This window comes from Trachymyrmex cornetzi, unplaced genomic scaffold (assembly GCF_001594075.2).
Source record: "Trachymyrmex cornetzi isolate Tcor2-1 unplaced genomic scaffold, Tcor1.1 scaffold1778, whole genome shotgun sequence".
Taxonomy (NCBI): Eukaryota; Metazoa; Arthropoda; class Insecta; order Hymenoptera; family Formicidae; genus Trachymyrmex; species Trachymyrmex cornetzi.
The window spans coordinates 42,793-58,995 of record NW_017296394.1 but is presented as its reverse complement, the minus strand read 5'-3'; the positions used below and the strand labels follow the sequence as shown (position 1 = coordinate 58,995).

The following is a 16,203-nucleotide window of genomic DNA, read 5'->3' as shown; positions in this document are numbered from 1 at the left end:
AAACGAAGAACGTGGAAAACCACCGAAAAAGTTTGAAGACAGCGAATTGCAAGCATTGTTGGATGAGGATGACGCTCAAACTCAACAATAACTCGCGGATCAATTCAATGTGACACGAGAAGCCGTCTCCATACGTTTGAAATCCATGGGAAAGATCCAGAAGATGGGAAAATGGGTTCCACATGAACTGAATGAAAGACAGCAGGAAAACCGAAAAACCACTTGCGAAATGCTGCTCGCCAGGTACAAAAGAAAGTCATTTCTCCATCGAATTGTGACTGGCGATGAAAAGTGGATATATTTTGAGAATCCTAAGCGTAAAAGATCATGGGTAACTCCAGGCGAACCATCGACATCGACTGCAAGGCCAAATCGCTATGGACGGAAGACAATGCTCTGTGTTTGGTGAGATCAGAAAGGTGTTCTATCTATTATGAGCTGCTAAAACCTGGCGAAACCGTTAATACTGAACGCTACCGACAACAAATGATCAATTTGAATCAAGCTTTGCGTGAAATAAACGACCGGAATATTAAAAAAGGCAACACAAAGTGATTTTGCTTCATGATAATGCACCATCACACACAGTAAAACTGGTCAAGGAAACGATTGAGGCGTTTGGTTGGGGAATACTTTCGCATGCAGCTTACTTACCAGACTTGGCTCCGTCCGATTACTACTTGTTTGCATCGATGGGACACGCACTTGCTCAGCAGCGCTTCACTTCTTACGAAGATGTACGAAAATGGCTAGATGACTGGTTTGGCTCAAAAGAGCAACAATTTTTTTGGCATGGCATCCACAAATTGTCAGACAAGTGGGAAAAATGTATAGCTAGCGATGGGCAATACTTCGAATAAAATGTTTTTTATCATTTCCATGCAATAAACGTGTATTTTCTATTAAAAAATTCCGGTTTCATATTTACATACCTGGTACATCGTACTTTTTAAGACAAATCAGTCGCGTGAACATATTTATGGAAACTTCACGTCCTTTTTATATATACATCTTTCAATATTTTTCGTTAGAAATCCGGATCAACAATTTTTTTATTGTAACTGTATGTAAATTATAGTACTGTTTTATCAATTTAAATGTAACGGTGACGGTGTGTAGTGTATCAGGTGTAAGTGGCGAAGTTCTGGTCAACGGTAAGGTTCGAGTACCACATAGTGAACGATGGAAAAGGACGTCGTGTTACATACAGCAAGACTCCATTATCAGAACGTACATAACCGTAGGAGAAGCCATGACTTTAGCCGCTCATTTGAAGCTTGGTTACACAATCAGTTCCGCTTATAAGCATTCTCAGGTTTGTGACAATTAACTACCAATTTTAATTGTTGCGTTGTAAATTTTTCCTTCATTTGACTTCTCTTTAAAAGAAACGAATAAATATCTTGTATTCAGTTTTGAAAGAAAACTTGAGAAAGACCTGATCAACTCTTCGTTTCTTCTTCATTTTCGTCACGACATTTGATTTACGTTTTCCGTTATCTCTAGACGTTCCCTGTCGCATTTTGTAATTCTTTTTTACGTTCGATGAATACGTATGTAGGTTTTAGAACTCTTGGAAATGCTAGGACTGAGCCGTTGCTATGACACATTATGCGGAAAATTATCGGGCGGACAAAAGAAACGACTCGATATCGCCTTGGAACTATTAACTAATCCTTCAGTATTATTCCTTGATGAACCAACGACTGGTAAGTAATAAAAATACGAACTGTCATATTTATATTAATATTATATAATATTATTTAAAAAGCAATTAAAGTACGAAATTTTAATTAATTTTTGAATAATTTCACGACAAATGTATAGTGCTTTATGATTATGTAAAATCTGATTGTGAGTAGATAAAAATAAAATTAAGAAATAAAAAAAACACTATAAAAACTCGATACATAAAAGTGTCGGAAATTAAATTAAAGGGACGTTAAGAATACTATAAAATACTTCGAAGATAAAATGTACAATAATTTCAGTAAACAGACACCTTACTTCTTTGCTAAATGATATTGTGATTAAGCTCAGTAGGAAACATATAATAGCTAATTAATAATGTAGAATGTTTCAGAACGAGAATATTTTATGCCACACACACACGCGCGCGCGCGCGCACACACACACACACACACACACACACACAAAAGTCACACACAAGTCACACGCATACATACATAACTGACAAATAGAATACATAAAAACAGTCATGATGTCTTAATAAGTATAGTTCGTTAATATGCAAGCAAATGATTATAGCACAAAAAATGAAAGATAATTATTATTGTTACGTGGATTTATGTCTGTCCAGACTTTTTTTCTTTTTATGACTTTTATTACCCTGATGAAAATAAAAATCAGAGCGTAAGTCAAATGTAATGGGAGAGTAACAGAAACGTAAACAAAACTTCTAAGAGGCGTAAACGAAACTTCTTTCATAAATGCTTCTTTTACATTTTGATGTTTCAATTTCTCTCCCATTACATTCGACTTACGCTCTGATTTTTATTTTCATCAGGATAATAAAAGTCATAAAAAGAAAAAAAAGTCTTTTAGAAGTTTCGTTTATGCTTCTGTTACATACCTCCCGTTTTAGCATATTAATATCTTTATAATATGATACTTGATGGTAGCATCGAATTATTAAAATTGCTTGTCAATTTAATTAACGATTACTACAGTAGTTTTAATTGCGTTTATAGACCGGAGAAACAATTCGGCGCGCAGTTGGAAAAGACTACAATATGGTATATATGCAAGTACATATATGTATGTGTAGTGTATATTAGTAATTCAAGATTGAATTATTTAAAGCAATGAAGATCCAGCTTCGGACCGTAATAGGCGTTTTGAATTTCTAGTATTGATTGTGTTTCTCACATATGCGGTCTAAAATAAAGATTCTTCTGTTACCTCGTTTATTACACTCCCATTACATCCGATTTACGCTTCGATTTTTATTTTTATTAGGGTAGCTCATAGTTTTTATTAACTATTTGTTTCATTTAGATATCTCTAAAGTTTTATATGTATAAATTTGATGCAGACGATCGCAAAATTGTATCTTGTTACAAACAGATAATGAACATTGTAACGCGACTGTTCGATATTAGAAATCTCTGTTTTTATATCACATTACATCTGTAGCCAAAGGCAAAAATAACGATTATCGTGTCGCGTAAGTAACGTAGTTAATAATTGTATGCGATAACAAATTAATATTTTACTTTCCAATTCTTTAATATTTTACACTGAGCGTCATTGTACTCATGTCAGATTACATGATTAAAAAAAGTTGTGACATTATGATCATATTATACCGTGATAGGCGAACTGGCAGAATTCTCGCAACAACCTGTCTCGCGATTCGCGATGTGTATTTCCGATTACCTCATTCTCAATTCTAGTCTCAATTACGCTTGCTTAATAATATATATTACTGCACCTGAACGATAGACCTTAGATCTATCGTTGAGATTGCATCATCGTAGAAACATAATACTTGTTACACATCGTCAATTTGTAAGTTTCCTCAAGATAACGCAAAGATGGGAATATGAGATATCAAGGAGATTGTACTCGAATCTCTCATTCCGTGCTTAATACATTGCGTGCAAGGCGATTGCGAAATGTATTTTCCACAGAATGTGTATTACCGTTTTCTAGGACATTAATTATTGACCTTTCAGGTCTGGATTCCTCTTCGTGCAGCCAATGCGTCGCTCTTATGAAGCGGTTGGCGGAATTAGAAAGGCGTACGGTAATCTGTACGATTCATCAGCCGAGTGCCTTGCTTCTGGAGATGTTTGATTCCCTGTATGTGGTGGCTAATGGTTACTGCATATATAGAGGTTCGGTTAGTTCGTTGTTGCCGCACTTGACTTCTGTCGGTGCTCATTGTCCGCCTTATCACAATCCAGCTGATTTCGGTACGTAGTTTCACTGAAACAAATAAGGTAATTTTAAGTCCGAGCTATCTCTCGTTGATAATGCTAGTTACGTGAATGTCATGCGTAGCTAACAGAATGCGAAATAACCGGCAAAAAAGGATCGAAGCTGCATTCCACAGTGCTCCGTTTCGCGAATAATCGTATCCTAAAAGAGAAAAGAGACTTCATAAATTGCACGATATTATGCAAGAGCGAGTTGACTCAGTACACTAGAGTGCAGTAATAGTCTCAAATAAATTAGGCAATAGTCTGAACAATTTAACTCTGTAGGTTAATGATTAAAATCTAGAAAGCGTTTGATATTGTTGATGCAATTAAATACAGCAGGGGGTATGATTTATTTTTAAAAAGATCCCTCCTCTGATCTCTTTTTCTCTTTAGCCTGTTACTTATGAATCCGATCTGTTGTAAGCGCTTATATATTTGCGAAGCATCAAAATAATACACAAAGTAAAAACAATCGCATGTCAACGTCCCATAACAACGTGTTTCAATAAAAGTTAATTGCAAGTGCGCAGCGAATGTTGAAATGGGCAACATTCACTTAGAAAGCGCGTTTCTACACAACACCGAGTAATCATAGTTCTGGAAATAATGATTTTTAAATCGAATTCTTAAATTTGTTTCAGTCCTCGAGGTAGCAATCGGCGAATATGGTATTTCGCTCGATAAACTGGTGGCAGCGGCGGAAACTTTACCAAATGATCAGAAAACGATCGCTCTTACCACGAGTTTGCCTGAAGAAAGTAAGGTCACTTTTTTCAGAAATTTTACCTCGATCCTAAATCTAACTTATATTTTAAGTAGATGAAATATTTGTCAGATCATTTATGGAAGATGTCTTAGACTATAATTAAACTGTACTAGTTTCTTGGAGTAAAAATACAAAAAATGTTATAATAGATTCATTAAGCTTTATACAAAATTATAACAAAAAATATATAATCTAGCGAAATTAATCTTGTTACAGATAAAAAATTTTGCTGAATGATACAATCTAATTATATCAACTTCTCTCATAAACGTTGCTTCTTAGCTGACCATAAAATTCTTTGTAAAAACTCTACATATTCCATGGAATTGATGTTATTCAGATAAAAGATAAGTTAACCGCTGAGAACAGCTGAAAACAGTCGACATAAATGACTAATATTTTGAAATGTTAATAAGATCATACTGTATCCTATTATAACATTTCATTTTTTGTTGCTATTTTTTATTAAAATTTTTATAAGTCTGTGTTTATTTATTTCTCTTATCTTTATCTATAGAATGCAGTGGCATAATTATATAAATCAGCAAAATTTATCTGTTTAAGAGAATATTTTAGTATTTTTTTATGGGTATAATAAATACACTTGATTATTTCCTATAAAAATTATGTGAATATTTAATAGATTAAAATTATTTGATAGTTTTAATTTTGGATTTTTTTTTAGTCTATAAATATTCTATTATTATATACTTACGCTTTACTCATATAAACAAGGTTTTTTTCTTATCTGCAAGAATGATAAAAACTTCCTTGAAAAATATATGCAAAGTAGTTTCTTTCTATTTTTTCTCTTTTTCCTTCTCTGCTTATTAATAGACATATTATGAAACATCTGTATTTTTGTTTTAACCTTAACATTCCTGTGCATGCGAGACATTAAATTACCAAAGAGCTTTGACAAAATTATACGAGAAGATTTATTAAATTAGTTTGCAACCATTATATTATAATCATTAAAAAATGCTGATTTACATTATCTATGTATTATTCTAGCAAACAGAATCAAGGAACCGCCACCACCCGCCGGTTTCCTGACGCAGTGTTATCTTCTGTACAAAAGACAATTGCTAAGCTTAAAAAGAGACTACTCGTTATTGATGGCGCGATTGCTTTGTCATCTGCTGATTGGTGTGATCTTCGGATACCTGTACATGGGAAGTGGCTATCGAGCTAATGTCTTAGCAAATTATGTTTATCTATACGGATCATTGCTTCTTCTCGTCTACACCGGCAAAATGGCTGTTACTCTTGCTTGTAAGTAGCTATAAATTATATCTTGATCTAAATTAATAAAATTCAAAAATATGTCCATGCTTATTTTTCTATGAGTGATTAATAATAATATATTGATGTAAGTATTGTAAATGTAAATTTAATTGATATTTTATCATGGTTTTACAATGAAAATAATGATAAAAATATAATTTACGTTCCTCGTTCTATATATTGAGATTTTCGGTCCCGATAAATTGAATAATTTATAATGTTGGATAAAGAAGAAGAACGTGTAATTTATCAAAACACGTGATATATTAGCTGTGTTAGCCGCATTAATCATCGCAATGACGGATCCTATTAGTCATATTGATATAATATTGTGGTGTGTCATTAAAGCGATTAGCATCTCCAAGACGTTTAGATCTTTTAATTTTCAAAAACATTATGTAACTTAAACTCGATGATAACATCGAATTATCTATTTATAAGGTGTTTAATTTATGGATTTTTATAAACTCAGTTGGTAAATGCGTCTGCAACGTGCATCATATACAAGAATTCATAACTAAGGCCGTGTTCCAAAATTCACTGCCAGTGCTGAAAATGTATAGTATACATAACGTAAACTGTAGATTTTCAGCGCTGGCAATGAATTTTGGAACACAGCCTAGGTTGTATTTTCCATTCAATTTTTTCAACTTCATTTGATTGTTTTTAATTTCTCATAATTTAAGGGGTAACGCCATTTTAGAGCTCGAAAAAAAGATGTGTTTTTGATAATTTTTTACGGAGATACAATAAAGGAAATGGGAAATCTGTTTATAGGAGTTTATTATACATGTTCTAAAGTAAATAAAAAAATTTTTTAATTAACATTTTTAAACAAAATGGCGGTTACATGGTACGAAACTCGAGACCACTTCTCGCCGAAGGGCCCGAAAAGTTTCTCCCACAATTTTCAATCTGAAACAAAAAACTAAAATTTTTTGAAAACTACATATGATTGACTAAAGAAGTACGTAGGGGTTTTTTGATATTTTGTCAACTTTTTTTGTTATAAACAATTTACGGTGAAATTTTTTTTACCGAAAAATAAATTTTTTTTTCAGATAAGCACTATTTTTTTTAAATTCAATATTTTCAAAATCCCCTACGTACTTCTGTAGCCAATCATATATAGTTTTCAAAAAATTTTGGTTTTTTGTTGCAGATTGAAAATTGTGGGAGAAACTTTTCCGGCCCTTCGAGAGGTGGTCTCGAGTTTCGTATCATGTAGCCGCCATTTTATTTAAAAATGTTAATTAAAATATTTTTTTATTTACTTCAGAACATGTATAATAAATTCCTATAAACAGATTTCTCATTTCCTTTATTATATCTCCGTAAAAAATGATCAAAAACACGTCTTTTTTTCGAGCTCTAGAGTGGCGTTACCTCTTAACTTTATTTAATATTTACATTACAATTGCGTAATCCATTACACGCTTCAATTGATCTTTATCAATTTTGCAGGATTATCATGACGAGATTTCACTTAATAAATACGATGTTTATTTAAATTGAATATACCGACGAATATATTAATTGCCATCGTGTTACGTTCGTGAATTCTATCAGAGGAAATATTTAACTGCGGGTGCCAATATGCTGCAATTGCTGTAATTTTTATTTTCTAAAGCGTGCAACAATTTCACTTCATCGAACGAAAACACACTAGTCGTTTTTTTTTGTGTTTTACCTTCGCAACGCCATGCATGCTAGATCGAATAATATTGAAAGCTAGATTTCACCTGTTTTTTCATTACTTCAATATCATTTTATTATTTGTGATCTGCTATAGTAGAAACAGATTTCACTTCGGATCTATTTGATTTCCAAAATTTTATATATGTATATAATTTTACATATTTTAACATAATTTTATATATGTATATACACGTAGAGATTATAATTATACACATATATGTATATATTATTTAATTTTGTTTTTAAATGTTGAAAATGTTAATCATTACATTTGTCCAGAACTGTCGTCACTAATTTTACTTATCTTTCGAAATACTGTGGTCAACCGTAATTATCTTCACTGTTGTTGCATCAAACTCTATGTAATATTCGTGAACGCTTAGCGCGCTGTCATTATTCTGAGATGTAGGTCAAGGAAATGCGAATATCTCTGCCATAGCTGTGTGATTAAATTTCATAGAGCGACCACCTGACTCACCTTGGTCCATCTCTATAGCTTCGAGGAAAATTGATTTAAACCGAAAGTGATTAATAACGTAATATCTCTCTTTAGAGTTTTGATGCGTGCTCTATCTGAGTAATTTATCGTGAATTATCCGATTTGATAATTTGTCCCGATAATCCTGAACAAATAATAGCTATCTCAATGTACAGTTCGGATAAATTCTCACAACAATTCATCAAATCTTGCGTAATTCTGTCGGTGAACAATTCATTTGATATAGAAGAAAGATGAATAAAGCTAAATAGAAAAATGATGATTGATTGTTCATAGAAAAATTATAGAGAATCAAACTATACGAGCAATTCATTTAAATATTTCGTTTGTTTACGTGGTGAATAATCTCTACGATTTTATTTCTTCCTGTGTTCCGCGTATAAAATTTTTTCATTCACAATATGCAAATGCGAAATTATATTTCCCATTTCGATGCATTATATATAAACTGTGTATTTTTAGAAGTGACTTCAATCGGACTATGATTAATTAGGTTGTTAATTAGATCAGCTTAATACAGAATTAAAAAAAAAGACTTCAAGCAAAATTTCTAATTATATTATCCTTCTCTTTTTCTATTTATTAAACATCAAAAAAATTATTCTACCACGGATTAATATTGGGACCTTGAATAAGTTCTCGCTGTTTTCCAACAGATCGCTTTAACAGAACTGCGTGCGTGTAGTTGAAGATAGGAACACGTCGATAAGGAACTATGATAAGCAAGCTTGAAATTCAGAGTATGTCATCTCGCCGAAGTGTAAACAACTTTTTGTTTCATAGTGTTAAACATGTCGAGTTTCGTGCCAACAAAAGAGTATTTGCAGGGAATTTTACTGTACTACTTTATCCAAAAAAAAATCTGCAACTGAAGCACACAGAATTCTTGTTGAGACTTACGGCGACCATGCTCTGTCGGAAACAACATGCAGAGATTGGTTTAGACGCTTCAAAAATCATGATTTTGATGTTGAAGATAAAGAACGCTCTGGCGCACCGAAAAAGTTTGAAGACGAAGAATTGGAGGCATTACTGCATGAAGACTCATGTCAGACGCTAGCTGAACTTGCAGAATCATTAGGAGTTGATCACACAATTTCGAAACGTTTGAAATTATTAGGAATGATTCAAAAGCAAGGACATTGGGTGCCGTACGAGTTGAAGTTAAGAGACGTCGAATGGCGTCTTTTCACGTGTGAACAGCTGCTTCAACGGCAGAAAAGGAAAGGGTTTTTGCATGGTATCGTGACTGGCGATGAAAAGTGGATACACTAGGATAACCCTAAGCGTAAAAGATCGTGGGGTAAGCCCGGCCATGCATCAACATCATCGGCAAAGCCGAATATCCATGGTTCTAAGCTTCTGCTCTACATTTGGTGGGATCAGCTGGGTGTAGTTTATTATGAGCTGCTCAAACCGAACGAAACCATTACGGGAGCTCGCTATCGACTACAATTGATGCATTTGAGCCAAGCATTGAAGGAAAAACGGCCGCTATACGAGCAGAGACACGACAAAGTGATTTTGCAACATGACAACGCACGGCCACATGTTGCACAACCGGTGAAAACCTACTTGGAAACGCTTAAATGGGAAGTCCTACCCCACCCACCGTATTCACCAGACATTGACCCTTCCGATTATCACCTGTTCCGATCGATGGCACATGGGCTGGTTGAGTAGCACTTTCATTCTTATGATGTTGCCAAAAAATGGGTCGACTCTTGGATAGCCTCAAAAGACGTGTCGTTTTTCCGATGTGGAATTCAAATGCTGCCAGAAAGATGGAAAAAAGTAGTGGCTAGCGATGGAAAATACTTTCAGTGACATGTTTTTTACGACTTTTTAAAAATAAAGCATTACTTTTAACGAAAAATCAGCGAGAACTTATTCAAATGTGTGTGAAGTTAGCCCCCCTTTTTTTGAAAATTAAAATTTTGACAATTGTTCCAGATTGTTCTGAGTTTGTTCTGCATTGTTCCAAAGCGATATCATCTTATTCCAAATCGTTCTCCAATAAAAGGAAAAAACGAATTTTTTTTGCTAGCCCCCCTTTTTTAGAATATCAAACAATTTTTTTTTGCTAAAGATTGTTCTAGTTGTTCTAAACCTTGTTCCAAAAGAACAATTCCATATGACGAACAGAAATGGCAGAAAACAAAAAAACATTTTCTTATCCGACACCCCTTTTCTTAATATTCGAAAAATTCATTATTGCGATAAATTGTTCTAGTTGTTCCAAACATTGTCCCAAAAGGACAATTTGGTAAATCAAACGGAAAACGAGAAAAATAAAAAATAAACGTTTTTCAACAAACAAAGGCTCCGACAAAAAGAAAAGGTACAATCTCCTTATCCTAACGCAGAATTTTATATTTTCAGTTGTTCTAGTCCTGAGAAACATAATTCTGCATTATGAATCATCCAACGCTACTGGTTCTCCCAAAAATCGAAATTTTTGATTTTTGGGAGAACCAGTAGCGTTGGATGATTCATAATGCAGAACTATGTTTCTCAGGACTAGAACAACTCAGAACAAAAAGTTCTCGACTGGAACAAGAGAGGAAGCGCACCTTTACTCTTGATGGTTGATGCAAAAATATGGATTTTTTTCGATTTTTGGGAGAACCAGTAGCGTTGGATGATTCATAATGCAGAACTATGTTTCTCAGGACTAGAACAACTCAGAACAAAAAGTTCTCGACTGGAACAAGAGAGGAAGCGCACCTTTACTCTTGATGGTTGATGCAAAAATATGGATTTTTTTCGATTTTTGGGAGAACTAGTAGCGTTGGATGATTCATATTGCAGAATTATGTTTCTCAGAACTAGAACAACTGAAAATATAAAATTCTGCATTGGGCTAAAGAGATTGTACCTTTTCTTTTTGTCGGAGCCTTTGTTTGTTGAAAAACGTTTATTTTTTATTTTTCTCGTTTTCCGTTTGATTTACGAAATTGTTCTTTTGGAACAATGTTTGGAACAACTAGAACAATTTATCGCGATAATGAATTTTTCGAATATTAAGAGAAGGGGTGCCTGATAAGAAAATGTTTTTTTGTTTTCTGCCATTTCTGTTCGTCATATGGAATTGTTCTTTTGGAACAATGATTAGAACAACTAGAACAATCTGTAGCAAAAAAAAATTGTTTGATATTCCAAAAAAGGGGGGCTAGCAAAAAAAATTCGTTTTTTCCTTTTATTGGAGAACGATTTGGAATAAGATCGCTTTGGAACAATGTAGAACAAACTCAGAACAATCTGGAACAATTGTCAAAATTTTAATTTTTAAAAAAAGGGGGGCTAACTTCACACACATCTTATTCAAGGTCCTAATAAATTAGTATAGATTTTATTCAATGAATTAATTATTGATCAAGTTAACCGCAGTTTCATCGTAGTTACCTAGTTTTTTTTATTAGAATTTTTACTTCGGGGATCATTATCTTGGTATTCAATGAGTATTCAGTTTCTGTTTATGCGCCTCTTTGTTTCAGTTCCACTGGAGATGCAAATTCTCATGAGGGAGCATTTCAATCGTTGGTACCGGCTGGCGCCGTATTATATCAGCATATTACTAGTCGAGATACCTTTTCAAGCGGCATGTGCGGCGTCGTATCTGATAGTGAGCTACTGGTTGACTGCACAGCCCGTAGAAACGAATCGTATAATATTCTTCAATGTAGTTAGCATAGCTGCCAGCCTGACGGCGCAAGCATGGGGTTTCTTCATCGGCGTTACCACGCCAATTAAGGTAAATCTCTTTGGAATGCTTGCTTTTTTAAGTAACACTGTAAAATCTTGAATTTATTTTGGATTTAAAGTTATGCGATAGATGTGCATATTAATTAAATTCTTGTAACTCGGATCCTAATTAAAATTTTAGACCGCTATTGGTATTTAGGAGTAAAAAGAGTTACTCTTATTCCGAAAATCTAGTCAACGACGAGGTGAGATATGTGGAAAAAAAGATATAAAGGTTAAAATTCTCGAAAAATATTTATACTCTTACATGTAAACGCACATGTGCATATTTATATCTATATAATCCGGATTTATTGCGATTGGATGTGTTAAAAATATTCAATTTTACATGTGATGCAGAAAAAAGACACTGAATTTTTCATAATTCTTTACAGATTGCCGTCTTTATTGGCCCGATAATCGCGGTACTGTTCTCCATCTTCGGCTTCTGCATACGTTACTTCGATACGCCGCAAGCGTTCCGCTGGATGTTTCATATATCATACTTCCGTGCTAGTTTCCATAGTCTGATATATACTGTATACGGATACGATAGAATGGACTTATTGTGTGACGAATTTTATTGTCACTATAAGAAACCAAGCACGTTTCTCAAAGAAATGGAAATCAATGATATAAGTGTGATCAATAATCTGATACTCGTCCTCGGTATCGGGGTGCTGATGCATCTTCTAACGGCCAGCGCGCTTTGGTGCAAGCTCAATAGAAGATGAATCAAATATGATCCTATTAAATACAGTATTTGTGGTATTGCGGGCAGTCTCTTTGAGAAACGACATAAAAATTCTGAGACGCTTTCCCCACGGAAAACGCGAAAATACGAATTAATTCCATGAGAGAAATTTTGGAAACTAAGAAAATTGGATGATATTAGTAAAGTCATTATTTCTTTAGACCTTAATCTCGCTGGATACGAGATGATGTTCTACGGCACTTTGAGAATGTTTTTTATCGAATCAAAGAAGACTGGGTGTCATCATCGAATCTTGTAAAGCTACCAGTTGCAGACGGGCTTTTTAAAGTACTCTATTTAGCGAAATAAAGTACTAATCCGAATTATTTTGTATTAATCGAAACAAGACGCTGTAATCGCCAGCAATTCTGTTTATAAAAAGCGGTGGTATTAAAAGGCAAGGTTTATATATAAACAAAGTATAAGGTTTACACAAAGCAGAATATCTGTATATATGTAAGCCTAAGTGATAAGGACATATATACATGATACAGCGCGCATTGAACGTCGTTATTATAGTTTAGAATTGTATTTAAAACCCTAAACAATTTGATATATTTTAGTTTAATCTTTAGTGTTTATTTAATTTGCGTTTTTAGTATTATTCTATGGATATGTGAAATTGCCTAAATACATGTAAAGGCTTTGTTAATTAAATACTTTGCACTCTCTATTTGCATATATCTTATCATAAAAAGTACGATCTTTTTTTCTGTAGCGACCGTATTTTATAGAGAAAAATATAAAATGAAAATAAATATATTGTATCAATTTTTCTAAGAGAAATTGGTTCTTTTTTTAGACTGTTTTTCTATGAGTCATTCTTTAAGAGTTATTACAAATCGTTGAATAAATTAATTTACTTTTATTTCCTTTATTTCACGTTGTCATTTTTACATGTTTTCCAAATCCTTATACAAAACGATACAATCCAAAGTAATACAATCCCATCACCAATTAATAGGCCTGCAAATTTATACAGGATGTTTCAGAAATAGTTGGCTAAACTCTAAGGATACGTTTCCACTGAGCGCGTCACGCGTCGCGTCGTCGAAGGAGAGAAAGAGAGGGGTTGTGTATACATATATATAAACTTCTATCTTTCTCTCTTTCACGACGCGATGCATGACGCGCTCAATGGAAACGTACTCTAGAGCATATTCCATTCATTGTAAGGATGAAAAAATGTAAACATGGGTTCGAAAACGCTTCCTTTCCATGTTATAAACATTTTTTTATTTTATACTTATATCTATATTTTATTTTATACTTGTGTTTATATTTTATTTTATACTTAATTTTATTTTATACTTGTATCTATTTTTTATTTTATACTTATATCTATATTTTCATTACAGAAATTGCTGGAAATGATTTCCTTCCGCATGGATGCTTCACATCGACGTCGCATGGATTGTCGAAGACCTTCAACAATTCTCGGAGTATTTTATATTTTTTCATACGCAGCGATAATACGATTTCGGAGTACTTCCACAGTAACAGGAGAGAATATCGTACACTGTGTGAAAAAATACGAAATACTCCGAGAATTTTGGAACGCCTTCGACAATCCATGCGACGTCGATGTAAAGCATGCATCGACGCGGAAGAAAATAATTTCCAGCAATTTCTGTAATAAAAATATGAATGTAGTATAAAATAAAAAATACAAGTATATAAAATAAAATATAGATATAAGTATAAAATATAGATATAAGTATAAAATAAAATATAGGTATAAGTATAAAATAAAAAAATGTTTATAACTTGGAAAGGAAGCGTTTCCGAATCCATATTTATGACTTTTTTTCATCTTTACAATGAGTGGAATATGCTCTTAAAGTTTGGCCAACTATTTCTGAAACACCCTGTATATGAGTACATATTTATTTATGTAATATGGTTTATAATCCTAACATTAACTATTCTTTTACGTTTTAGTATCAATGAAGATATGTATAATCAAGAGAGAAAGATAAGAATTATCTTATAATTATGAAGTTATCAATTATACAGGGTGTCAATTATGTACCGGGACGGTCAAATATTTCGACAACTTCCAACATTAAAAAAAAACGCTGAAACACGTGAAACGATTTTTCAAAAAATCTACTTTCTGCGGGGGGTGGCGCCCCCCCACCTCCAAAGGGACCGGGGGGGTGCGAGGGGGGTCGAAAATCTTAAATGGCAACATAGGGCGAGTGGGGGCTCATTTAAAAGGTAATTTCGAGACGAATCCAAAACACTACTCATAGAGGGCGTTGCGATCATTTATGGCGGAGTTATTTGATGAACATTGTTTCATGCTAAATTACATCTACTTTTAGCATTACCCAGGGGCAACGAGCGTGGACGTAGTAGATGAATGCCCCCTCTGGGGTGCTTGATTACAGTGAGTCCCCTCGCCTCTCACTATTCGGGGTGCTTGATTACAGTGAGTCCCCTTGCCTCTCACTATTCGGGGTGCTGGATTACAGTGAGTCCCCTCGCCTCTCACTATTCGGGGTGCTTGATTACAGTGAGTCCCCTCGCCTCTCACGTACTCCCTACAGTAATCGACCTTTGAAAATAGTTTTCCTTTGTCTCTTCTTGTTGTTGGTAATCTGATTCTGTCAAATTCAGTGGAGATGTTCGAATTGAAAACCTTGAACTTCTTGACAAAAAGCTATGCGACTATAAAAAGGAGTCACGCTACTACGAATCATATCTCCATCAATCAAGGCTGCTTCTTGCAAAATTCGAAGCCGAAGTTCATTTAAGTTCTGTGGTTGAGTAGCATACACTTTACTCTTTAAATATCCCCAGAGAAAATAATCGGGAGGCGTCAAATCTGGAGACCTAGCAGGCCACTCGATTTCGCCTCTTCTTCCAATCCACCTATGAGAAAACTGATCATTTAAATAAGCTCGAACATCCCTACCATAGTGAGGGGCAGCTCCATCTTGTTGAAACCATGTATTGACAAAATTATCACCAGCTACCTCTCTTACTCTTGGGATAATTTGATTTCTCAGTAAATCTTCATATTTTGCTGCATTCAGATTACCATCGATAAAGAAAGGGCCTATTAATGCATTATTCAGCAAACCAGCCCAAACATTTACCTTTTGTGGATATTGAGTGTGACTGTCCATCATCCAGTCAGGATTTGTGTCGGACCAATATCTACAATTATGTCTGTTAACTTCACCTTTTAAAGTGAAAGTAGATTCGTCTGAGAAAACTATGTTGTATAAAAAGGCAGGATCTTCGTCGATTTTGTTCATCATCGTTTCACAAAATTCAATCCGACGATCAGGATCATCTTCATTAAGCTCTTGTACCAAATGGATCTTGTAGGGGTGAAATTTTATACTTTTCAAGACTTTTCGCACTGTTTCATGAGAAACATTATGCTCGTCACTTGCTCTACGTAAACTGAGATGCGGATTATCAACAAATGATTGAGCAATATGTAATTGCATCTCTTCAGTCGCTACAGTTACTTGCCGCCCACATTTCTGAAGGT

At 34.1% G+C, this 16,203-nt stretch overlaps 1 protein-coding gene across 1 annotated transcript; it reads left to right on the top strand.

The window, feature by feature from the left end:
• Positions 1-1,078: 1,078 nt before the first annotated feature.
• On the top strand, positions 1,079-13,333 carry LOC108759277 (ATP-binding cassette sub-family G member 4; the record flags this gene model as incomplete). Its single annotated transcript, XM_018504631.1, has 7 exons — positions 1,079-1,315; positions 1,562-1,709; positions 3,699-3,938; positions 4,589-4,705; positions 5,728-5,988; positions 11,695-11,951; positions 12,337-13,333. Coding segments are annotated over 7 exons (1,599 nt in total), but the record flags the coding sequence as incomplete, so codon positions are not given.
• Positions 13,334-16,203: the final 2,870 nt, after the last annotated feature.